At 30.2% G+C, this 24,702-nt stretch overlaps 3 protein-coding genes and 1 pseudogene across 4 annotated transcripts; 3 read left to right on the top strand and 1 right to left on the bottom strand.

The window, feature by feature from the left end:
- The first annotated feature begins 1,224 nt into the window (after window positions 1-1,224).
- Window positions 1,225-7,865, top strand: LOC112719649 (putative disease resistance RPP13-like protein 1). Its single transcript, XM_029290045.2, has 2 exons — window positions 1,225-1,704; window positions 4,015-7,865. The coding sequence occupies exons 1-2, from the start codon at window positions 1,375-1,377 to the stop codon at window positions 7,465-7,467; spliced, it is 3,783 nt and encodes a 1,260-aa protein (XP_029145878.2). The 5' UTR covers window positions 1,225-1,374; the 3' UTR covers window positions 7,468-7,865.
- A 94-nt stretch (window positions 7,866-7,959) lies between these two features.
- On the bottom strand, window positions 7,960-11,050 carry LOC112719650 (uncharacterized). 2 transcript variants are annotated; one of them, XM_025770292.3, is made up of 9 exons: window positions 10,856-11,050; window positions 10,626-10,770; window positions 10,325-10,415; window positions 9,963-10,132; window positions 9,576-9,815; window positions 9,364-9,495; window positions 8,983-9,050; window positions 8,809-8,870; window positions 7,960-8,311 (listed from the first exon to the last, which is right to left on the bottom strand). In XM_025770292.3, exons 1-9 carry the CDS (start codon window positions 10,969-10,971, stop codon window positions 8,175-8,177), a joined length of 1,161 nt encoding a protein of 386 aa, XP_025626077.1. In that variant the 5' UTR covers window positions 10,972-11,050; the 3' UTR covers window positions 7,960-8,174. The 2 variants fall into 2 exon arrangements, with proteins under 2 accessions (XP_025626077.1, XP_025626076.1); XM_025770291.3 differs by having other exon boundaries at window positions 9,576-9,805; window positions 9,935-10,132; window positions 10,856-11,048.
- A 3,025-nt stretch (window positions 11,051-14,075) lies between these two features.
- Window positions 14,076-16,443, top strand: LOC112719648 (thiosulfate sulfurtransferase 18). Its single transcript, XM_029290044.2, has 7 exons — window positions 14,076-14,258; window positions 14,560-14,604; window positions 14,729-14,809; window positions 14,911-14,990; window positions 15,299-15,369; window positions 15,488-15,541; window positions 16,106-16,443. The coding sequence occupies exons 2-7, from the start codon at window positions 14,582-14,584 to the stop codon at window positions 16,199-16,201; spliced, it is 405 nt and encodes a 134-aa protein (XP_029145877.1). The 5' UTR covers window positions 14,076-14,258; window positions 14,560-14,581; the 3' UTR covers window positions 16,202-16,443.
- A 2,220-nt stretch (window positions 16,444-18,663) lies between these two features.
- On the top strand, window positions 18,664-23,225 carry LOC112719647 (26S proteasome non-ATPase regulatory subunit 4 homolog; annotated as a pseudogene).
- The last annotated feature ends 1,477 nt before the right edge of the window (window positions 23,226-24,702 follow it).

The raw sequence follows: 24,702 nt of genomic DNA, 5'->3' as shown, positions 1-24,702 counted from the left end.
AGTCCTGGAGAAATTTGATTTTATATATTCATAACTTAGTTGAAAACATTGTAGAGTAAAGTAGTTTGATGTGATTTCAATTTAATGAATAAAAACTATTACTTGTATACAAATTACAGGAGACATATTTTAATTTGACGACAATTAGATTGGTTTGATGTTCAACTCTAACATTCCTCATATCCCATTCATATTCTCTGATTGGTCTATGAGGCCTATGTCTGAGAAGGAAATTTACCCAGCAATCTTTTTTTATTAGACTTGTGGTAATTGATTGTTCACTACTGGGATCACAAATTTCAGGTGAAGTGGATGGCAGAAACACCATGAGATCACAAATTTCCTTCTCTAACTTCCTTCCCCAACAATGGTCTTTCCAAAATGCTAGATACACTTCAGCAGTATAAAAATTTTCACATTCAACTAAAATCCCAAAATTATTCACTACAATAGCAATTTTAAAAACAAAACCATATGATTGGGTTGACAATACTGTATCGGATCATAAACCAATTTTATAGCTGTAGACCAAAATCAAGGCATAATCTGTTGTCAATGTTGTATAGCAGAGAAGACACAATTATGGATGAAGGGAAAAATGATGAGTCATTTGCATGCAGAGTGAAAATAAGCACCATGTGAAGTGAAAATAATCATATGGTTGATGATTCCATTGGGACATAATTTTTGTGCAGCAAAAATACATTTTAGCAGAGAATCCTACCATCAGGTATAAGGTCTTTTGTGACTAAATGAAGATTTTCTTTTTCTCAAGGAATTCGCAGGTTGCCCACTTTAACAAAGAATGTTATGCTCCGAACTTTTCTTCTTACTCTTATTCTACGCCAATAAACTTACAAAATACTTTGCCAAAGAAATGATCTCCGAACTTTTTTCTTTCTTCTTCTTATTATATACGCCAAGTCGCCAACAATTTAACAAGTTAATTTCAGCTGTCATGAAAAAGGAAAAAGACAACAACCACATTAGGAAAAGAAGTAAAGAACAGTACAATACTGGCAAAAAAATCGTATACACTAAAAATTAGTCCCTAAATATTTATATGAATGCATGTTAAAATATAAAATATATATTTTGAACGTGAAGTTGAGTGCACCTGAATTTTCACCTTAATTTAAGGTGTATGAAGATAAAAGAAAGAATATAAGAACTTCTTCAAAAAAAAAATGTTACTTCAAGAATAAAACCAGTGGAAAAGTTAGTTATTGGTTGGGGATTCCATGCTTACTTTTAACGGAAGAAAGCTTCTAATCTAACGATAAAAAAAATCACATTCTCTTTGCTTCGTTCCCACATTGCATTTGTTTCCAAATACTGTGAGTTGAATCGGAATTCGAAGCTAAGGAGAAAAACATGGCTGCTGCTGCTGTGGGAGAAGCGTTGCTCTCGGCTGCTGTGGAAGCAATGATTGGGAAGATCACACCTGAGATTTCGGAGTTCTATCGGAGCAAGAATCTGGATGAGTCACAGCTGGATAAGCTGGAATCGACGATGCGAATTCTTCAAGCTTTTCTGAGTGATGCTGAGGAAAAGCAGATCAAGAACGCTGCTGTGAAGGCATGGCTTGATGACCTCACTCAAGCTCTCTTTGATGCTGACGACTTGCTCGACGACGTTGCCACCGAGGCTCTCCGTCGCAAAGTGGAAGCCCGCTATGTTCCCCGCCGTTCCCTTGCCGTGAAGGTGCGCGCGCAAATAACTCATTTTTACCGTATATCTTACACCAGAAAGTTTAGATACAAGTATTTTTATTAAAATCTAATCGCACTTAATTAAAAAATAAATAAATAATCTTACATCATTATATATAATCTCATACCATTAAAAATATTAATAATAATTAATTGATATCTATAAATTACAAAATTTACTGTTTCTAGCACTCTTCTTTGTATTCTCGTTGCTTAATTGCAGTCAATTCATTTGATGATGATTTTTGTGTACCATAAATTAATTATATTATATTATGTGTACATAAAAAGTTAATTATTAAATTAATTATTTATATAAAAAATATATATATATTAAAATATAAATTAAAATAAATTAAATAATATTTGAATTTATATATAAATATTATAATAAATTTATTGATTGATTTTTTTTTATGTTACATGTAGTATTTTATTATAAGATTAAGGATTTTGCAAGAATACATATAAAACACATAATATTTTTAAATTTATTATTTTTTATACAGTAAATATGAATAAAAAAATTAAAACTATGATAACATTTTAGTAAAAAATTATTTTATATATATCAAAAATAAGTTATTATATATTTACATATAAAATATTTTGTTTAACTATTTTTAATATATATATTTTATATTTTAATATATATATTTTTATGAATAATTTATTTAGTAGTTAATTTTTTGTATAGATATAATATAATCATGTTATAGCAGATTACTCTAATCAAAATATTATATTAATAGTTCCATTTGATACCATCATAATGTGATTTATATCATTTAATTTACTAAGAAAAGATATGCAAAAATTAGATCTAAGTATATACAATTTAAAAATAAATTAAATAATAATTATATTTATATATAAATATATAATAATTAATTTATTCACTAATTTTTTAAGCTGCATGTAGTATTTTTTAAGAATTTTGCAAGAATATATATAAAACACAATATTTTTAAACTTATGATTTTTTTATACATTAAATATCAATGAAAAATTAAAATTGTGATAGCATTTTAGTCAAAAATATTATATGCATGTTAAAAATCAACTATTATATATTTATATTTATATATAAATATATTTTAATTTATTTATAATTTATATTTTAATATATATTTTTATAAATAATTTATTTAATAATTAATTTTTTGTGTAGACGTAATATAATCACGTTATAGCAATCACTCTAATCGAAATATTGTATTAGGAGTTCTATTTGATATCATCATAATGTGATTTATACCACTTAATTTGCTAAGAAAAGATTTGCAAGGATTAAATCCAAATATATTCTTTGAAAATTAAAGGAAAAAAAACATAGAGATTATAAAAGTAAATATGAATTTATTGCTGTTACACTCGTTTTAATTGTTAAATAATATAATATTAATTCTAAAAGAGTGTTTTAATCTTTTTATAATTAATACTAAGAATTTTTTTATCTTTTTAAAATAAAAGAGGTTATTTTAGTATTTTTACAATCAAATTTTAATTTTTAATACAATTAAAGAATATTATCTTAAAAGAAAAATTTTAGTCTTTTTAAATTAACAAAAAAAATATATTAGTCTTTTCAAAATCAAAATAAAATTTATTTATAATAAAAGTAAACAAAATTAATTCTAAAAAGTTATTTTAGTTTTTAAGTTAATCCTTAAAAAGGTATTTCAGTCTTTTTAAACTTAATGTTTAAAGGAGGTATTTTAGTCTTATAATTAACTAAAAGGTATATTAGTTATTTTAAAATTAAATTTATAATTTACAATCTAATTAAATAATATTATCTTAAAAGAAAAATTAATTGAGGGTATTTTTGTACTTTTATAAAATGAATTAAATTTTTTTGTCAAAATTAGTTTTCTTTTTATGAAATTGGTCAAAAAGACATTTTATTCATTTCATAATTAATAATAATGGCTTTTTAGTATATTACATAAAATTTATTTTAAAAAATAAATAAAAAAATAAATACTGACATAAATAATATGATCCAAGTGTAATTTGTTCGTTCATTCATATTTTTATTGTACCGATTCATATAAATTAGTCATCATACCAAGATATCAGTTTTTATAATTTTATTAGATAAACTATCATGTAATGTGTTTTTAAAAAATAGTCACTCGTATATAACATATGTTAAAATTAAAAAAAAAAACTTATTGAAAATAAATTAAAAAAATAAATAATGAATGATTTAGTATCTATATTTTTTTGTGTACCGTAACATTTTTGCAAAACACATTATTGTTGTATCTTATTCAATATCCATATTCTTGTAATTTAGGTGAGGAAGGTCCTTTGCTATCCATTCAAGCGGCCTTATGGAGAGATCAATTCTCAGATGCAGAAATTGATTGAAAGATTAAATGACTTTGCAGAAAGAGCTCACATCCTTCTACTACAGAAAGGTGTCTCTGGTAGTGATTGGCGCACAACACCTACAAACTCTGCGGTGGATGATTCTGCTATTTGTGGGAGAGATGATGAAAAGCATAATCTTAAAGAGTATTTGCTGTCAGAAGATGCTGTTGCTGATGGTGGCGGTAAAATAGGAGTGCTTGCCATTGTTGGCATGGGAGGCCTCGGAAAAACAACTCTTGCTAAACTCCTATACAATGATCCTCAAGTTAAAGCAAAGTTTGATGTGAAAGCATGGGCATCTGTCTCCAAAGATTTTGATGTTGTCAAGTTGGCAAAATCTCTTCTTGAATCTATCACATCTGCAGCAACAAATTTGGATAACTTCGATGCCTTGCGAGCAGAATTGCAAAAGAACTTGTCGGGTAAAAGATTTCTGCTTGTCTTGGATGATATATGGAATGCAGAGTATGTTGCTTGGACCAATTTGATGCCCATTTTTAATGTTGGACAAATGGGAAGCAAAATCATTGTTACAACACGACATCAAGATGTTGTGGATAATGTAAAAGCTATGCGCACCTGCCGTCTGGAACCATTGGCCAATGAAGATTGTTGGACTTTACTTTCCAAACATGCATTTGGAGCACACAAATGCAATGAACTGTCATCCAACTTTGAAGAAATTGGTAGAAAAATTGCCGAAAAGTGTGGTGGCTTGCCATTAGCTGCGGTTGCATTGGGGGGTCTTCTTGGCAGAAAGGTATCAAGCGAGCACTGGACTAAAGTCTTAAACAGCAACATTTGGAATCTTACAGTGAAAGACGTGCAGCCAGCTCTTCTTTTGAGCTATCATTTCCTTCCAGCTTCTTTGAAACAATGCTTTGCTTATTGTGCAATTTTCTCAAAAAACTCGAAGCTGCAAAAAGAGGCGTTAGTTCAGCTATGGATGGCGCAAGGCTTTGTTTGTGTGTCCCAAAATGAGAAGAGCATTGAAGAAGTAGGCGGTGAATACTTTGATGAACTAGTAGCAAGGTCGTTGATACGACGATCTGTTGATGGGCAACACTTTGAAATGCATGACCTCATCAACGATTTGGCAACCATGGTTTCTTCTCCATATTGTAAGAGGTGCGAGGATCAAAAGGCCGTTGAAAATCAAAACAAAATTCGTCATTTATCTTATGATAAAAATATGTTTAACCATTTTGGCGAACTTGATTCCTTTCATGGATTGAAAGGTCTTCGTACACTCCTAGCATTACCATTACCATTTGATAACCGGTATGGGGGCCATTTCCTAGTGAATGGGGTATTGCATGAGTTGTTGGTAGCATTGAAACAGTTGCGGGTGTTATCCCTGTCAAGCTACTGGAATATCACTGTTTTGCCGAATTCTATTGGCGATTTAAAGCACTTGCGACATCTAGATCTATCTTTCACTGGAATTAAAATGTTACCTCCTGCAATATGCAAGCTCTACAATCTACAGACCTTGTTGTTATCTTATTGTGATGCTCTTACTGAGTTGCCTGAGGAGATGGGAAAATTGGTGAATCTACGCCGCCTTGCTATTGATAATTGTATGAATCTTAAAGAGTTGCCCAAGGGGATGGGAAAATTGGTGAATCTACGCCGCCTTGATATTGATGGTACTAATTTGCAGGAGATGCCCTTAGAAATAGCCAAACTAGAAAATCTGCAAAGTCTGAGTCGTTTTATTGTCAGCAAACAACAAAACGGACTGAAGCTTGCAGAATTGAGAAAATTTCCCCTTTTACAAGGAGAACTCTGCATCTCAAAACTAGAAAATGTTATTGATCCGTCTGATGCTTGTCAAGCTAATTTGAAGGAGAAAAAGCAAATTAAAGAGTTATTGTTGAAATGGAGTCATTCCACTTTGGAAGAGTCCCATCAAGTTGTACTTGAACATCTGCAACCCTCAACTAATTTGAAGAAATTGACTGTTAAATGCTATGGTGGAACTAGTTTCCCAAATTGGTTGGGTGATTCCTCGTTTGGCAACATAGTGAGTTTGTGGATTGAAGATTGCCGTCATTGTTCTTCATTGCCACCTCTGGGACGACTACAGAGTCTAAAAGAACTCTTCATTTCGGGTATGAAATCAGTGAAGAGTATTGGGTCTGAATTTTACGGAGGTAATTCCCCTTCATTCCAACCCTTTCCCTCCTTGGAGACTTTGAGCTTTGAGTCGATGGCAGAGTGGGAGGAATGGAACATGATAGATGGTATAACTACTGAGTTTCCCCGTCTATCACACCTATCTCTGAGAAGCTGTCCGAAACTGAAAGGAAATTTACCCAGCAATCTTCCGTGCTTGGTTAGACTTGATGTAGAGGATTGTTGTGTACTTGAATCAGAGTTTTCAGGAGAAGTGGATAACAGAAACATAATGAGACCATTGAATCTATTCAATTTTAACTCTCTTCAACAATTATCTCTAGTTCGAATTCGTTCTCTGACGTCCTTCCCGAGCAATGGTCTGCCCAAAGCGTTAAAGACACTTTCTATCGAATATTGTAAGAAGCTTGAATTCCCAAGTCATGAGTTCCTTCAGAGTTGCAAGGCACTTGAGGGTCTGAGGATAATGAGTAGCTGTTGCTCGCTGACGTCATTTCCCTTAGGTTCTCTCCCTGTGCTCAAGCGTCTTATACTTTGGAAATGTAAACATTTGAAATCAATTTCAATTTCGGAAGAAGCAGCAGCAAGCCAGTCTCTCATGTTTCTTGAAGATCTCCAAGTATATGGGTGTCCTGAACTGGAGTCGATTTCCCTACTCGATTCGTCCACTCCTAACCTGAGTTATTTTATGGTAACGAGTTGCGAGAAGATTAATTCATTACCAGAACCAATTAATAATCTCAGTGGCCTCCAAACATTATATATTTGTGATGTTCCGAATTTGGAATCCATTGCAGAAGAGGGTTTGCCTATCAATTTAAGGAAACTAACTGTCGGCAATGAAGAAGGGGTTTACAGCAATACAGCTATCACCAAGTGGGGCTTGGACCGACTCACTTCTCTTTCATATTTGAGTATTAAAGGTGATTATCTGGTTAAGAAGCTGATGGAAATACAAGTGCCTCTGTTGCCCAATTCTCTTCGGATGCTGGAAATAGAAGGAGCACGTGAAATACAACATTTGGATGGGAAGTGGCTTCAGCATCTCACCTCTCTCAAAACTCTCTCGTTGTATGAATGTGACAAGCTCAAGTCACTGCCAAAAGAAAGGCTGCCCTCCTCAATTGCAAGTCTAGAAATTCGGGGATGCCCAATGTTAAAAGCAAGTTGTGAGAGAAAGAAAGGGAAAGAGTGGCCCAAGATTGCTCACATCCCACTCATAATCTTTGATTGGTAACTTTCTACATAGCCTGCCCCTTGCAAATCCATGCCTCAACATATTCTTTTTATTTTTATTCTTTCAATTGTATTCCTGTTACTAGATTTTCATTTTGTTGCGTTTGCATAAATGTGATTTAACATGCATAAACTAGTTGATACATTTTAGAGCAAAGTAGTTTGATCGAATCTCAATTTTAAATTTGATGAGGATGACAAAGGTTTTCACTTTGATTTGATTCCTGCTGTACACTTCTGTTGCAACTTGCAAGTGGCCAACGAGTTTGGAATGACATTGCCACTCTGCGAGATTGTACTGAATTGCTAGTTTGGTTTGTCTTCATGGAGAGACTCTTCTATACTTTGTGTAACGTTTTCTTTTTCCAAGCATAATAATTGAAAGCTATTTTGACTTAATCTGTAGACACCATAAGCATAAGAATTTTCAAATTCAAATATGTTTTTATCATATCAACAACAAAAATGTTTAATTCTTTTCACACAAAAAAAGTGTTTAATTCAGCTTTTCACTCTATTAATAATTTTAAAAGCACAAACATCCGATTGAATAACAATATTTTTAAATTCCTTTAACTAAATCGACTAGATCTTGATAATACTCAAACGAAAACTTTTGTGAATGAATTTTTCTAATGCATCTGGTACATATCTAAAATTTTTTGGCAACTGAAAATAAATAAAATACTTTGGGGACAGCCGAAGAGATTAAATGGCTACTTTTGTGAACTTGGCAACAAAAAGTCCACTAGTTTGAGATGTTAAGGGGTCAAATCGCCATGTTTTTGGTATCCCACCACTTTTGCAAGGCCAATTTCTGGCACCACCATCTATCTCTGCCAACTCTGCATAATAATGTCAAACATCAGAAAAGAAAAAACCTCAACAATATGTATGTCGTATGATAACTATTTTGAAAGACATGAAAAGAAATAAATATATTATGGATTTGGATCCTCTAAATTTTGAATTTCATTTTAGAGTGTAAAGTGTAATCTCTCACCATTTATTTCATAAGTAGGACCAAGAGAATATATGAGAGAAAAACCATTCAAGGGTGAGAGATCACACTTTACCCTCTAAAGTAAAAATTTAAAATTTAGACGATCCAAATTCATATATTATACATAGCATGAGTGAACAACCACCACCGACTCCAAGCACTGCCCTTTGGGGTTGGTTTAATTGGGACGACAATATAACATAGTATCATAAACCATGTTTATAAGTTATAACACTAGACCAAAAAAACAAAAAGCATGGTAAAGCTGCTAAAAATATCATTTTAGATTATTAGTAATATATGGTTGACGCTTCACACATAGAGGCATGAGAATCCTACCAGCATTTACATTTTCCTTCAAGAAATGTTCCACCACATCTTCATTCTGAGCCAATGTTAAGCTAATAAACAAAGAAGGTATTTGTGAGAATAAATCACATGATAGTGTGTGTTTCTGTGCACGTATTTTTTACTTCATTCGAAATACCAAAGAATTTAAAAATTTAAAGGTACCTGCAAGTGCTGTAAACAAGTGAGCCTCCAACTTTTAGTAGTCTGAAACCATTACGGAGAAGATTCAACTGCAGAAAGGAACGAAAAGTATGTTAGTTTTAAAAGTAATATATGTTAGTCACCATGTGTAAAATCCCATGTTATCTCTATTACATTCTTTATGAAGCCTGGAAATATTAAAAGAGTTAGCTTGTAAGCTTAAGCTCGGTGCTTGATCATTTAGGATCAGATATTCAAGTGAAGGAGCCTCAGTTCAGCAATGATAAGTTCCACCGTGATTAACTTAATAGAGCATAGAGGGTTATCAATCATGATATAATCTGTCATAACTAGTGAGAAAAGATGCATTATGGATCAAGGGAATAAGGATGAATCATTTGCCTGCAGAACATGCAAGTTATCAGTCCTCTCTGCATCTAGTACTCGACGTTGAAAAGTCCCCCAGCCCCAATTTTCAAACTTCTGAATATGTTTAACTGAACCGTCATGAGTACATTCTGCATCCACAAGGACCTACACCAAATCCAACATATTATCATGGTAGAATAAAGCAAATAACTAAGAAACATTAACTCGAATGAATTACCAGTTACCTTGTCATATCCATGACTTCCCATCTCAACATCAGATACAGTCTTATATAGCTCTCCTTTAGCAAGACCAATTACTCCCGAATGGCGACCATAATATATGAGCTCAGGAGGCTGAGACTTTGACAGTGACTGTGGAATACCACTTCTATTTGCTTTTCTCCTCTCTTTCCATGGTCTTCTTGAGGTCCACTCCTTGAACACATCATCTTTCTCTTCCAATCCAGATTCAACTGTTTGATACTAGACAGAATGAAAACATTTCAGGAACGTATGATAATGAGCAAGAATATGATACTAAATTTGTAGCACAGTAGTATTCCAATATTGACTATCTCTATTCCAACTTAATTTTCAATTACATGATTTGCAATCAGAACGAGATCCCACAGGAATAACTGAAAATGTTGTTCCATCAGCAACAAAAAGCCGACATCGATCACCCAATGCATATTTCTGCAGCATTGTTCTACATGCAGCCAAACGATGCCTTGCAACATCTACACCGGTCACAGAGCCCAAGTCCCCAAGCAGGTCAAGTATCATACAAAGTTTAGCCCCTAAAAAAAATCAATTTTGAAGGAGTACCATCATAATCATATCTGGCAAATTACTAAATCACATTTAAAAGTTCCCCCTCATATAATATTTCCTTTTACAATCTTTTTATAGTACTTTTTCTAAGATTTTAACATTATATAAATTAATGAAAGTGAAGACTTAGCACAGTTTAAGAGGAAGAAATTTTTTACCAGGAGCAGCACATAGATCAAGGACATGATCCCCAGGTGATACATTCAAAGCCATAACAGCAGCTCCCGAAGATGCATCAATTCCATATATCTAGAAAAACAAATAATAAAAAATACCAATTCATTCCCTAAAGATAAAAAATAACATTATAGAAAAAAACTCCCAAAATGGCTCAAGCTACAAATAAGGTAATAAACTATACAAAAAGTTAACAACAAAAATTGCAAAAATGGGGTTTTAAATTTTGAATATAAAGACAAAGAGTTTAAACAGTATTAAATAAAATCGTTCTTCACTTACTTTCCCTTCTTGATATGCCCTAGAACCAGCAATTTGAACATGAGGTGGAAGAGAGTAAAACCCTTGCAACCATTGCACTTTCTCAAGTTTGCACTTCACCTCTTTTTCAACCTCTTCAACACAAGCATCAAATCCGGGTTTCAACCTTTCCAACCCAAAAGTTACAATTGTTTTTAATAAAAAGTAGCAAAATTGAAAACAATGTGAAAAAAGGGGGAAATTGGGATTACCGAATGAATCGTGGGGTGGAATCGATTGCAGTGTAAATCGAAGGGTCGAGGCCATTGGCTTCGAGGAATTGAAGGAAAGCTTCTGGCAATGGCAGCGTTGGAGCGTCTTCTTCCATGGAAGCTCGACGAGAGCGAACGCTTGCTAGGTTTTGTCGTCTATGGAGTAAACGACATGTAAAAGTGGCGGGTAAATATTAGTTAGTAGTTCGTATAATAAAATCAAAAGTTAAAATTATTAGTAAAAAAATATTTTAAGTGTAAGAGACAATGTATGTGAAATAATTCTATTATAATTTAGAATGAAATAATATTTTATATTTTTTTTCAAAACGATTTTAGTGAGATTAGTAAAATTTATTTACATATCAAGTTCTAGAAGAGGATAAATATTTTTAAGATAAAATCTATATTTTGCCTTTAAAATTTGTTAAAAATTTTAAAAATATTCATAAGTTTTATTTCGTTTTAATTATATTGCAAAAGTTTTCAATTTCCATAAAATATATTCAAAATTTAGAATTAATTTAGTAATAAATTTATAAAGACAATTTTTAATACAACCATGTTAGACACAAAATTTTATCACTAACTCTTAGTTATTAAATATTATTATTGAATTGATTATATATTTTTTTTAAATTTAACTATTAAAAATATATTTGAAGTAAATTAAAAAAAATTAAGAAATAAAATTTATATATATATTTACCAGTATTTTTATTAATTTCTGTTGAGATAGTAATCGAAGATAAGGGGAAATTTTTGTTTCAACTTTCAAGGATAGAGAGACATTAATATTTCTTCTTTATTACTTTTAATTACACCATAAGTAATTTTAAGAAACAGAGGCATATAATCCCCAAAAGAAAAAGTGATTTTCAATGCACTCATTATTTAATGTGATGTTCATAAAAACAAAAAACATAACAATAAAAAAGTAAATGAAGATTATGTAAAAAGTTTAAAATTATGCATGATAAAGTGATAAGAATAATATAATGGGTAGTACTAGTGAGGTAGACAATGAATAGTTTTCCCATTGTTTAATTTGTTCCATACCTCATCTTCATCCATATTTAATTTTCTATGATGATGAAAGATTATTCTCACAATTCAAAAGTTATATTTTTTGCCCATCCTTGTTGATGTATTCATAGCCATTGAAATAGACTTTTTGTCTCAATTCTTATTTCCACATGGAAATAAGGGCCTCTTTGGAAAATTTTAGAAATAACTTTTTTTTATTTTTGGCTTATGAAAAGTAGTAGTATTAATGTCGGGTGCAATTTTTAAAATTAAATGGTAACTTTCTAAGAAGCTATTTAGGAGCTTATAGAGAAGTTAAAAAAAATGACTTCTCTCATAATACTTCTACTTTTCATCACATTTCTATAAAATAAGCACTTTTAGAGTTAAAAATCCAAACACAAAATAACTTATTTATAAGTTACTTGTAACGGAGTCATTTATTATTTAAGTTATTTTATCAAAAGAAGCTTAATTAAGTTGGTTACCAAAACTGGAGCTAAATAGTACTACTTACACTTATGTATTGTGATTAAGGTAACTTTGGGACTTATAAAAACAAAATAAAAAATAAGCATTGAATTTTAAAAACTTTTTTTTTTAATTATTCACTTTCTCTCTGCTTATGAATATTGGAATGCCATCTTGGTATATTAATTTTACCAATCATTTTACTTGTAGAATCAAAATCAACCACTATAATCTTCACGTATAAAATTATATATTTAGTATTTGATGAAACATTTTTATTTAAATAAATTTGATTAGTCTATTACAAATTTAATTATTCTATTAAGATACATTATTTTTATGATTAATTATTTAATTTAAAAAATATGAACTAATACATGTATAAATATAGGTAACTACTTGCTTATCAATGATTAATTTTTAAAATACATAAAACATTTTCATAACTTTACTAATAGTAGAAATTCATTTTAGTTAATGTCAAAGAGTTTAAAGTTTAATTATTCTACCTGTATACTAAAAAATAACTACTAAATCAATAATTCACATAAAATATATATTAGAGTAATATTCCGCATTCAAGTTTTTTAACGAATTAAATCTAACCAAGTTAAATAATAAGATTTTGAATAATATTAGTTATAACTGATTTTTTTTTATATTAGACCAACTTAATTGAACTTGGTTAAAAAAAATTTAGATATGTAATATTATTCTATAAAATATACATTAAAAATGAATTAAACAATATATATTTATACGTAAATACATTAAGTAACGTTTGTTTTGACATATTGTGACAAAGCTGAGAGATTGAGAATAAGTATCATGTTTGTTAACAGAGAGATTGGTACTAAAATTTCAGTTTCTGTCCCAAAATTTTAGTACCTCCACAGGAGACTAAAATTTTTGGGAACAGAAACTGAAACTTTAATAACATTTTATACCTAAAATGCTTCAATTTCAATTAATTAATTTCAACTTTATCATTTGTGCAAATTAAATTATAACTTCATTCTTATTTCTGTTTTTGTCTCCCACTTTACACTAAATATAATACTAAGATTTATTTCATTTTCTGTCTCTTAATCTCAATCTCTTAGTTTCGATCTCTCTTCCAAACGATATCTTATAACTTATTCGATGATTTATTTTGTGTCCCTATGGTAGCGTTTGGTGGAGAGACGGTGACTGAAAGACTGAAACTGAGAGACAGGGACTAAGAGACAGAGACAAAAATAAATCTCAGTATTCTGTTTGGTGCAAAGTGGGAGACATAAATTAAAACAAGAATGAAACTCTAATTTAATTTGTACAAAATGTAAAATTGGAATTAATTAATTGAAATGAAGGTATTTTAGGTATAAAATGTTATTAAAGTTTCAGTATCTGTCTCTAAAAATTTCAGTCCACTGTGTCCTTACTTTTTGGAGGTACTAAAATATTGAAATTTTAGGGACAGATGAGTCTCAGTCTCTCAATCTCTGTCCTAGTACTTCAAAACAAACGCTACCTATATGTATTATTTTTCAATTTATACTAATAACTACATTAAAGAAAAGGGAGAAGAAGAGAATCTAGCAATATCTCTTTTGTGTGATTCCCTTCCATGCAGGAATCAACAACTTAACTGGAATCCTACACACACTCCGCAACAAATCAAGCTGACGCATCACGCAATTCAATTGCCATTTATTATTTCATTTCTTTATCTACCAATCTATTCATCTCTACATTTTATTTTATTTTATTTCATTTCCACTACAAAATCATTGGCTTTTTTTTTTTTTTTCTTATCATATTTGTGTAATCACACCCCACTTAACTAACCTTTCCACAAATAATGGATCCTTTCTCAATTCCAATCTCACACTCAAGCACACTCTTTTGCAATTAACCCGTCTAGGTGCATAAAGCATAAGCATAATCTCTCTTTCCATTTATCAATTATGTTCCAAGTAATTTATATACTGAATCAATTCACTTTTTTCTATCATTGGATGATGAGATGTGTAACATATTATAGTGTTTATACAGTTGTGCAATCATATCCGTTCTTTTGAATTATACGGTTAAAAGATATTTATTTTTATTGATGTAACATCGTGTAATTCGATATACGTGTAAAGTTACACTGATAGTACATCAAAATTAAATTCTTATATTATATATATCCTCATTCACCAGTTTTTCTTTCTATGTTGTAGATAGATATTGCTTATCTCTACTATGGGTTCAATTGGAACCGAAAGGTAACAAATATTTGCTTAATTAGCTTACAAATTCATCATTATTCCAATAGTTTTTTCTGAAATAATTTCATTTGGTTGAGTACTTGAGTTGCTGATTATTCTTGGCTATGGTTCTTGATTTTAGCCCAAAAGTTGAGGTTGCCACAGTTGATGTAATTTCAACTAAGGGTCTTATCCAGAATGGCCATGTTTATCTAGATGTTAGGTAAGATTTATATTTTTCTTTATATCTCTGGGTCTCTTTGAATTTTTTGGATTTATTTTAAGATTTCATGCTGGTATTTCTTTGATATTGCAAATTGTTAGGACTGTGGAAGAGTTCCAGAAAGGACATGTGGATGCAGATAAGATTATCAACATTCCATACATGTTTAATACACCACAGGGTATGCTGAATTTTTTTATTTTAAATTATACTTAAACACTATCAATCTAAAAGAATTTTTCAATGATGTGATAAATCTAATCATATACTGTCACGTTAATAAAAATAACTAGTAACATTAAAATCTACAGTAATTAATCTTCCGTTTTGTGTTAAGAGAGATTGTCATAGTTCTTCAAGCCGAATTAGTCAAATTCTTGATAACAAAATTCGAAAAACAGTCAAAGATCATAATACGTTAGTAAAAATAACTATTTTTCTTGCTTGTTATGGTTAGAATGTTTTAACTAATGTGATTTTGAGGAACAGGAAGGGTAAAGAACCTGGAGTTTTTGAAGGAGGTTTCATCTGCTTGTAAGAAAGAAGATCACATCATTGTGGTAAATTTATTTGAAATCTATTTTCATTGTCAATAGTTTTTCTTTTTTTTTCTTTTTTTGGTTTCTTAATACATATTGCTATGATATTCTATGTGTGTTTGTTTCTTCTTTTTTTTAGGGTTGCCAGAGTGGGGTGAGGTCTCTTTATGCAACTGCTGATCTTCTTGCTGAGGTAACTTGAAAGTTCATATCAACAATTACTTCAACACATTCTTCAATCAAAATTCTAAAAAAAAATATAAAAAAATAAAAATTCATTTTGTATTTTTTAATATATGCATAATTATTTATCTGAATGGACAATAGAGACAAAGGCCTAATTAAGGTGATTTTATCTCATATAATAATATTATTAAGAAGGCTTAATTAGATGAAAAGTAGTTCTTTGAATTGAGATTATGAAAATCCAAACGAATTTTATATATCGAATTTGTTTAAACTTTTATGATTTGTTCGTTTAATATTTTTTAGATATCTTAATTTTATTACTAGAAACTCGATTAATTTGACTCAATCCGACTCTAAAAAGGGTAGTTTTTTAGAAAAATGATGAATTAAGAACCTTGTTGATGTCCTCTATCAATAATATGAACAATGTTTAAAAGCTAGTTTTTGGCTTTTCTTTATTTTTCTTTTATTCTCTTAGCTTTGTCATATTGTATGAACCAACCAATGTGGATGAGGAAATTAACTTGTTTATATTGATTGGATTTTGTTGTGAAATTTAATTTGGCAGGGTTATAAGGATGTGAATAACATGGGAGGAGGTTATTTGGACTGGATAAAGAATGAATTTCCAGTGAAAGCACCAAAAGTGAAAAATGATCTCTAATCAATAAAAGGATCATGGATCCATTAATTTCATCTGAATAATGGTTTTGATATTTTCTGTATGAATATCCATGTTAACTACTTTCATTGTTCTCACTAGCTATAGTATGTATGTATATCTATTATCCTTAATTATAAGAAATGCAACTATATGTTGTAAACTTGTAATGCAATTGTAATCTTCAAGGACTATATTAATGGGAACAACCATTAATAACAGACAAAATCCTTGTTAATTTCTTATTTCTCATGTCCATTTGCATAGAAAATCTATTGTATTATTGGTTGATTATCTTAAGTAATAGACTTTGATATGTTTATTGTTGGTAGACCAAATTTTGGATTATGCTAAGTGTACACCAAAATCAGCCACCAAATTCAGCCACTAGTATAAAATACATGTTAAAATACAAATACACATTGAAAATAAATTAAACCACATATGTATTTATACATAAAACTGATTTTAATATACAAATAGCATTTTCTCCAAATTTTAGATCAACTAGGCTAAAAGTGAAGAATGAGGTTAATACTATTACTAGGTTCTTCTATTTGGGTGATTGAGGTGAGAAGAGGATTATGCTCCAAAATAATAAGTTTAGCTAAACAAGATTGATCAGCAAATACAGATAATTTTTTTTTAATTAATGGTGAACATATTTTAAATGAGTTTGGTATGACTATAAGAATAAGTTATCATTTTTATTTATGAACTAAGGTGAGATTCGCTCCATACACAGAGAGGCTATATATTGTATTATAATAAGTATTATATTATTTATAGATTGATTAGATAATATGTAAGTTAATGTTAAATTTAAAGTGTTTTATATTAAAATTATTTTGCAAAATATTTATTTAATAATTTGTGTATAATTCTATATGATTATTCAACTAAAAATATAATGCAACTTGAAATTTATTTTATTGTTTTAAGAATTCAAATTTTTTTTAGAAAAAAAAAACATAGATTTTTTATATTAGAATTATACAAAATTATATTTTTATTTATTGTTTTTATTTTTATATTTTTTTTATTTGTCATACTTTATCTTTTCATGCAACGTTTTTTAGTTTGTAAATAATTAAAGAAAAATAAATGAATGAGAATGAAAAATACAAAAAATATAATATAAAATAATAAATTAACTTTATAATCACGATATATTTGATTGTACCTATTAAGATGTGTCAAATTTAAAATTACTTGAAAGAATTTTTCTAATTAGTACGAGAAATTAAAAATGAAAAGTAATAAGAGTCTTATGCTCCATGTATAAATAAATTAAATAATATAATAATAAAAATCTTAACATATATAAGTAGTAGAATTTAAATATTTGTAGCAGAATTTTTATAATAATTATTATTATGACACTTTAAATATATATTTATTGTATTTAATTAGTACAAAATATTTTAATTGAATAATTCTCATCTTTTACTAAATAATTAAAATTGCTGATATGATATCATTAACAAAAAAAAAATTGACTTAAACTCATTGTAAAAAAAAAAAGGTATTAACTTTTATATTAGATAGAAAGATAGATAGATGTTTATAATATTGACAAAAATTTATCTAAAAAACAATTAAACTGATGTTGTACCTATAAAGATGGATTCTAATGGATAATACTGTCTATTCGGATAATAAAAAACTATCTAACATTTTTAAATTACTTTTTTTAATCTAACTCTAAATTTTCAACCACAATTCTATTCCTAACCTACTTCAAATGAGAAAAAGAAGGAAAAGAAAAGGATAGTTAAGTATTAGTGAAGGGTTGGGAATTGAAAGTGAGGTGAAGTTAGAGTTGTGATTAAAAATTTAGAATTCAATTATGTTAGAAGAAGTTAGAGTAATAAATATTATTTTTAGTTAAATTAAATAGTTTTAAATTTAAATTTTATTAAATATATACAAAAATTAACTACTAAATAACTAAATTAATTATTTATATAATATATTAAAATATAAAATATACTTTATAAAAAACCTAATGAATTCTAATTGTATCATCACTCTTATTTAATCTTTTTTTCTTTTTTAAATTTAAAACCTGTGTGATTCCAATCACTCTATCCCAATATATTTTTAAAAATAATAATTATTATTTTAAGGTGAAAATTCAGGTGCAGTCGACTTCACGTGAAGTTGATAATTGATAGTCGTTAGATGAAAATTTAGTCAAATCAATCAAATCATTTAAGATTCTCAGTTATCAATTTCACGTGAAGTGAACTGCACATGAGTTTTTACCTTATTTTAATATATCTGTTAAAAAGAATGGCAAAATTAGTTTAATATTTTTATTAGATCAAAAAACTGTTTTTTTATAATCTTATTTAAGATTAATTCTAAATATTATAACAACTCAACTTATGTTTTTTCAAATTTGTAAACCGGCTTATGCATATATTTTTCTAAAAAATAGCGGCACTTCCTTAATATTTGGCAAAACAAAATAATTAACCTGTAATAAATATTTATTTATTTTTTTATATATAAAAGTTTGTTCTTCGCGAAAATAGCTCTTCCCCTACTAAGCAAGTAAACCTCGATAGTTCTTCAATACATCCGAAAAGAACTCGCTTGCTCTCGAAAAATTCGATCTTTGGCTTCGTTTCGCTTCTGAATCCTGCAACTATGGTGCTCGAGGTAAGCCCTGATTCTCTTCCTTCCTCAGCGAATCCCCAACACCACCATTCCTACGTTTCCCCCTTTTTTATCCCCTGTAAGCAATTAGGGTTTTTCTTTCTTGCTGTTACTTCAACATTGTTATTATTAATTGTTGTTATTATTATTGGTAATTGTTATTTTGGATTCGATAGGCGACGATGATCTGTATCGACAATTCGGAATGGATGCGAAACGGGGATTATTCTCCTTCTCGATTCCAAGCTCAAGCTGACGCTGTCAATCTTATTTGCGGTGCCAAAACTCAGGTTCGTGGTAAATCATTGCTTTTTTAATAATTTAGTTGTTTTTCAGTAGAAATAGGAGAAATGGTAATTATTTGCAAATCAAATACTCAAATTTCACGCTTTAGAGATGAGAATTATGTATCAATGTTAGCTGGGAAGTTTGTAATTTAGAGCTGTGTTATTTGTGAATCTGCTGGATAACTGGAGGTTTCAGTTTTCTCACTTGTGAATATGGTGAAATAATGAATGTTGGGTACCTTGTTAATAAACCATAACTGAAATATCAATTTGGTGAAACAAGATTTCTTACAAGCATATTAATGGAGTTATTGATACATGATGTAGGAACGGTGTTTCCCAAATTGATGTAGGAAGCTCTTACTTTTTGTTCTAGTGTTCCATTGTAGATTTGATGCTTGGGTGATTAAGTGCATCGGGTTCACTTGTGCTGATAATTTTTGTGTTGATAATTCAGTCTAATCCAGAAAATACAGTGGGAGTTCTCACCATGGCCGGGAAGGGGGTTCGTGTTTTGGTCACTCCTACCAGTGATCTGGGCAAGATATTAGCTTGCATGCATGGTTAGTTGTTATCTTAATATGTTTTTATTCCTCCTCTATGTACCTTTTCTCTTACCTTGTGTGTATCAATGTAACTTGGTCTTCTTTAAACCTCAGTTACGTTAGATTGAAAAATATTTATAAAAATCTAGCATCGTACTTTTTTTATGTATTTATTGTACTATTGTGCTTGGATTATCCTGATTGTGAAAAAGCTGATTTCTCTTTCTTATTTTTCTTCCTGATTTAGGATTAGAAATAGGTGGTGATATGAACCTAGCCGCTGGCATTCAGGTGGCACAATTGGCTCTTAAGCATCGGCAAAATAAGAAGCAGCAGCAAAGGATTATTGTCTTTGCTGGAAGGTACAAAAAACTGTCCCTTTCTGAAATATTTAATTCATTTGTTTGTAGCTATTTTCTCATCTAATTATCTCATTTCATGGTTTCTAAAGTCCTGTCAAGCATGAGAAGAAAGTATTGGAGATGATTGGAAGAAAGTTAAAAAGAATAGTGTTGCACTTGACATTGTCAATTTCGGTGAGGAAGATGAGGGGAAGACAGAGAAGCTGGAAGCACTCCTTGCAGCTGTGAACAATAATGATACCAGCCACATTGTTCATGTTCCAGCTGGTACAAATGCTCTTTCTGATGTGCTTATAAGGTTTGTGAATTCAATTCATCTTATTTGATTTCTGTTTCTTACTTTTTAATAAGGATTCCCATTTGATCCAGGACTTCTTCTTTGATATACATGTGAGTTAAGGAATTTGTTTATTATCTGCTCGGCTTCTATCCAATTCTGTTCTGTTTTCTTCCAATTCTGATTGGACTTTGGGGCTTTGGACTCTTGTGCTTTTTCTTTTAATCCTTTCCCCAATTATTTACTAGCTCACCAAATAGACATTGGCTCGTCCTTCATATATTTTCTTTGCCAAACCCAAGTAGCAGAAATGGCATGCTTTAGATGGCTCTCGTGAAATATCTGTCATACTTATTCTGTCATCCTATTTTTTTTGTGTGTTAGAGGATTCATTGTTGCTCCGACTCTTTTTAAATTCTTTCCTGTAGTCCAATAACAAATTTGCTTTCCCTATTGAGAAGTAAATTTTGTAACCTTGTTTTGTGGCAGCACACCTATTTTTACTGGCGATGGTGAAGGTGGAAGTGGATTTGCAGCTGCTGCAGCAGCAGCTGCAGCTGGTGGTGTATCTGGATTTGAGTTCGGTGTGGATCCAAACTTGGACCCCGAGCTGGCTCTTGCTTTAAGAGTTTCAATGGAAGAAGAGAGAGCCAGGCAGGAAGCAGCTGCAAAAAAAGCTGCAGAAGAAGCTTCTAAACAAGAGAAGGGTGGTGAGCAGCAAGCCAGCTCACAAGATGCAACAATGACTGAGCGTGCTAGTGCATCAGCTTCAGAAGCTGAGACAAAGACAAATGATATGATGGTTGGTGCTATTTGTTCTTTTAGGCAGATTTATTTTTCTGTTTCTTCCCCCATGGGATTATTCATCCATTTCACAAGATGAAACAATGTCACCTCTCGATCTTTCAAAGTACCATTCAATTTCTGGATGGTTTAGAATAATTCAGATGGACAGACATCATTGGCTTATTAGAAGCTATTTTTTCTTTTTTTCTTTTTTTTTTCCTCGTTTGAGAAAGCACCAAAAAAGCTGTTTTAATACTCCCTTTTTCTGGGCTGATTTTATTTTTATTTTTATTTTTTTATATATCTATTGTTTTGATTAAAAAAAAAACTTTTCTTTTAAAAGTTTACTTCTAGTTGTATTGTTTGCTTTGGTTTAACTTACCTTCAAATTGACGCAGGATGACGAGAATGCACTACTACAACAGGCTCTTGCAATGTCAATGGATGATCCTGCGATTAACCAGGAGGCCAAAGATACAGATATGTCTGAAGCAGCTTCAGATGATCCCGAATTGGCACTTGGTGAGTTAAAATGTTTATTAATCTTTCTTGTTTTAAACATTGGGTGAGTGCTCTGTAAGTCTATCTTTGCATACAGTCTTGTCATCCATGAGAAGTACTTTCTTGTTATATTGCTTGATCATTTATTTGGTTCTGAATTTGAGAAAATTCTATCAATTATGTTGGAGTTTGTATTAATGGTCGTGCAGGTATCATTTCATTGCATTGAATTGCTGTGTCTATATAGATTATTAGTTTATAACACGCCTTGCCTTTCTTTTATAAAGAACAAACATGTGCCCCTCTGTTACGACATATATGTACACGTCACATTGAATATGATATAAAGATGACAAGTGTCTGTGCATGTTAAATCTTTTTTCCTTTTCTGACTTGAATGTGACATGATACAATAGAGACTATGGCATTTATTTATTATTATTATTATATTATGATTTTTTTTAAAAAAAATACTGAACAAAGATAAGACAAGTTTCTCCTGCAAAACGGGGATGTACAAAGCTTATATGTATTACATTGTGAATAATAATTCTTCAATTTTTTTAATATTATGCATATGCTGCGTATGTATCTAATAATTGTTACAATTTGGTGTCTCCTCTCTGCTCACTGTCACTGCTTGCATTGTGTTGCGTCTTAATAAATTTCCAGAATTGCCTTAGATGTTTTGTTTATACTGATTATCTATTTCATTATTTTTATCACTTGGAGCTCTCCAATTATCGGTAGCAGACAGTTCAAAGGACTCATCTAGCCAGTCAGACATGAGTAAATTGTTGGCAGATCAATCCTTTGTGTCATCTATCCTTGCTTCGGTAAGTTTGAAAATTTCAGTAAAATACAGCATGTGCAATCAGATGTATAAATAGAACGATAAGTTATATGTTCTCACGCCAATATTTCGTTTCTTCTGCAGCTTCCTGGGGTTGACCCAAATGATCCATCTGTCAAAGATTTGCTGGCCTCCATGCAAAATCAATCTGAGGCAAGTCTGCTTTAAATTTTACTCCTCCTGATTCATATTCTTGTCTTTGTAAACTGAAAATTGGATTTTGTCGTGTGTCAATGACTATGTGCTGGACAGGATATGTATTTCTTTACTGCCACCCTCATTAATTTGTTTAATGTTCCTGGATTTTGTTACATTTAAACACTGCTGCTATTTTTCTGATTGTGCTATCTTGTCAGTCTCAGCAGAAGAATGATGACAAAAAGCCACCAAGTGAGGAGGAAAAGAAGTAATTTCGAGAATCTCTTGGTTGCGTCGGGTTTCGATTTCGTTTCCTTTGATACATAATGGTAGCATGTTGGATTATGGTTCTAGTAGAGGCATGAAGCATGTTGAATGTATTTCAATTATTGATTTTCCTCTGCTAATTGGAAATGATGTATGTCTTAAGATTATGAATGAAGGATTGATCAGGTTATAGAGGCTATTATTTGCCATGCCTTATTTTTTTCACCATGGTATTGATATGCAATGGGGCATTTAAGGGGAACGTACATGGTCTTGTGGTGAATGAACATACCATACTATTTTCAAGTTTTACTTTAATTCCACTTTAAAGCTTTTTCATGTTTTTACATTTTGCTTTTATATACAAAATAGCCAAAAGTTCAAGTTGAAAGGATCTATCCCCCTCATAATGTGAATTCTCATTATGAGGATGTATATAACCCTATTTCGCTTTGGTCTAGTGTGGTATGGAGTGAACTTAGTCGATCATTTAATTCTAAATTCTAAGTTCATAACCCTAACTCATTTTTGTTTTGGGTGGAATGGATCTACTAATTCTTTGATTTCGGTTAGGAAAATAAGAAAGGTTGGATCTTAAATTAAGAAATAGATTTAAGAAGCTAAGAAAGGGTATCCTAATCGATCCCTATATTTTGTGGTGAAGCAATTAATATTATTTTCTTTTGGTTGTTCACGGTATCTTTTAGTATAACAGGTTAATCATTAATCTGTTGCGGATTTGATCATATCCATTCATTTGTTCATTTGCTTTTTGTATTATCCTTTTATTAAGTGATTATATATAGGTTTAAAGATTAGGAAGATTTTCAAGTGTACCGTCATATCGGTGTATCAGTGATTTTTAACCGTTGATCTTAATTATATATATTATATATATTTTTTATAATTAAGATCAACGATTAAAAATAACTGAAACACCGGGATGACGGTATACTTGAAAATTTTTCTAAAAGATTATCCAGCTAAATGATAGTATATTTTTAAATAACTTTGAGAACTGGGATTGAAGTTGAATGTCCCTCGTGATTATCTCTACCTATTTAATATTTATAGTTTCCTAGGCCGGCACCCTAAGACTGGATCCTTTATTGGAGTCAATATTACCAATCTCATTTTCGTAGATGTTTTTCTTTTTATTATTTTCGAATAAATATGTTAAATAGTTATGTAAGAATGACATTGATAGAGTGAAAATAATCACTTTTTTAAATAAATTTTCTAATGGCATTTAACTAATGAAGGAAAAATATTTTTATAAACAAAATTTGATGATTTGATGAATTGAACATTCTGGTATTTTATGTTTTTTATTAAAAAATATTAAAGATTATTTTTGAAAAATTAGTTATAAGTTTTAATTTCCATATTTCAAGCATGGACGTTAGGTCAAATATAAATTAATTGATAATAATTTATTGTAAAGATTGCCACTATAATGCCTTATCCTTCTTAAACAGTCACAAGCACATTGTATATTGTGGGTTTATATAATTAAATATTTAGCTAATAGTAAATCCATAAGGATAGGATAAGGTTGAAACACATCAATATTAAAGTAATCTAATTGTATTTCTTGAAACTTTCTTCATAATGTAACCTTTTTTATTCTTTAATGTACCTTAACAAATTATTATATATATAAAAAAAATTCAAATTGGATAATTATTTGCAAACAAGAAGAATATAATTTATCAATAGAAACCTGAAAAAAAGGGTTTAAAAATATGATTGGCAAATATTTCCCACAATAATTGCTAAATATAGATTCCCCATTTTGTGATATTGTAGTATTATTATATTAAT

This window comes from Arachis hypogaea, chromosome 11, assembly GCF_003086295.3.
Source record: "Arachis hypogaea cultivar Tifrunner chromosome 11, arahy.Tifrunner.gnm2.J5K5, whole genome shotgun sequence".
Taxonomy (NCBI): domain Eukaryota; kingdom Viridiplantae; phylum Streptophyta; class Magnoliopsida; order Fabales; family Fabaceae; genus Arachis; species Arachis hypogaea.
Note: the sequence above shows the minus strand (reverse complement) of the source record. Positions and strands in the feature narration are given on the sequence as shown.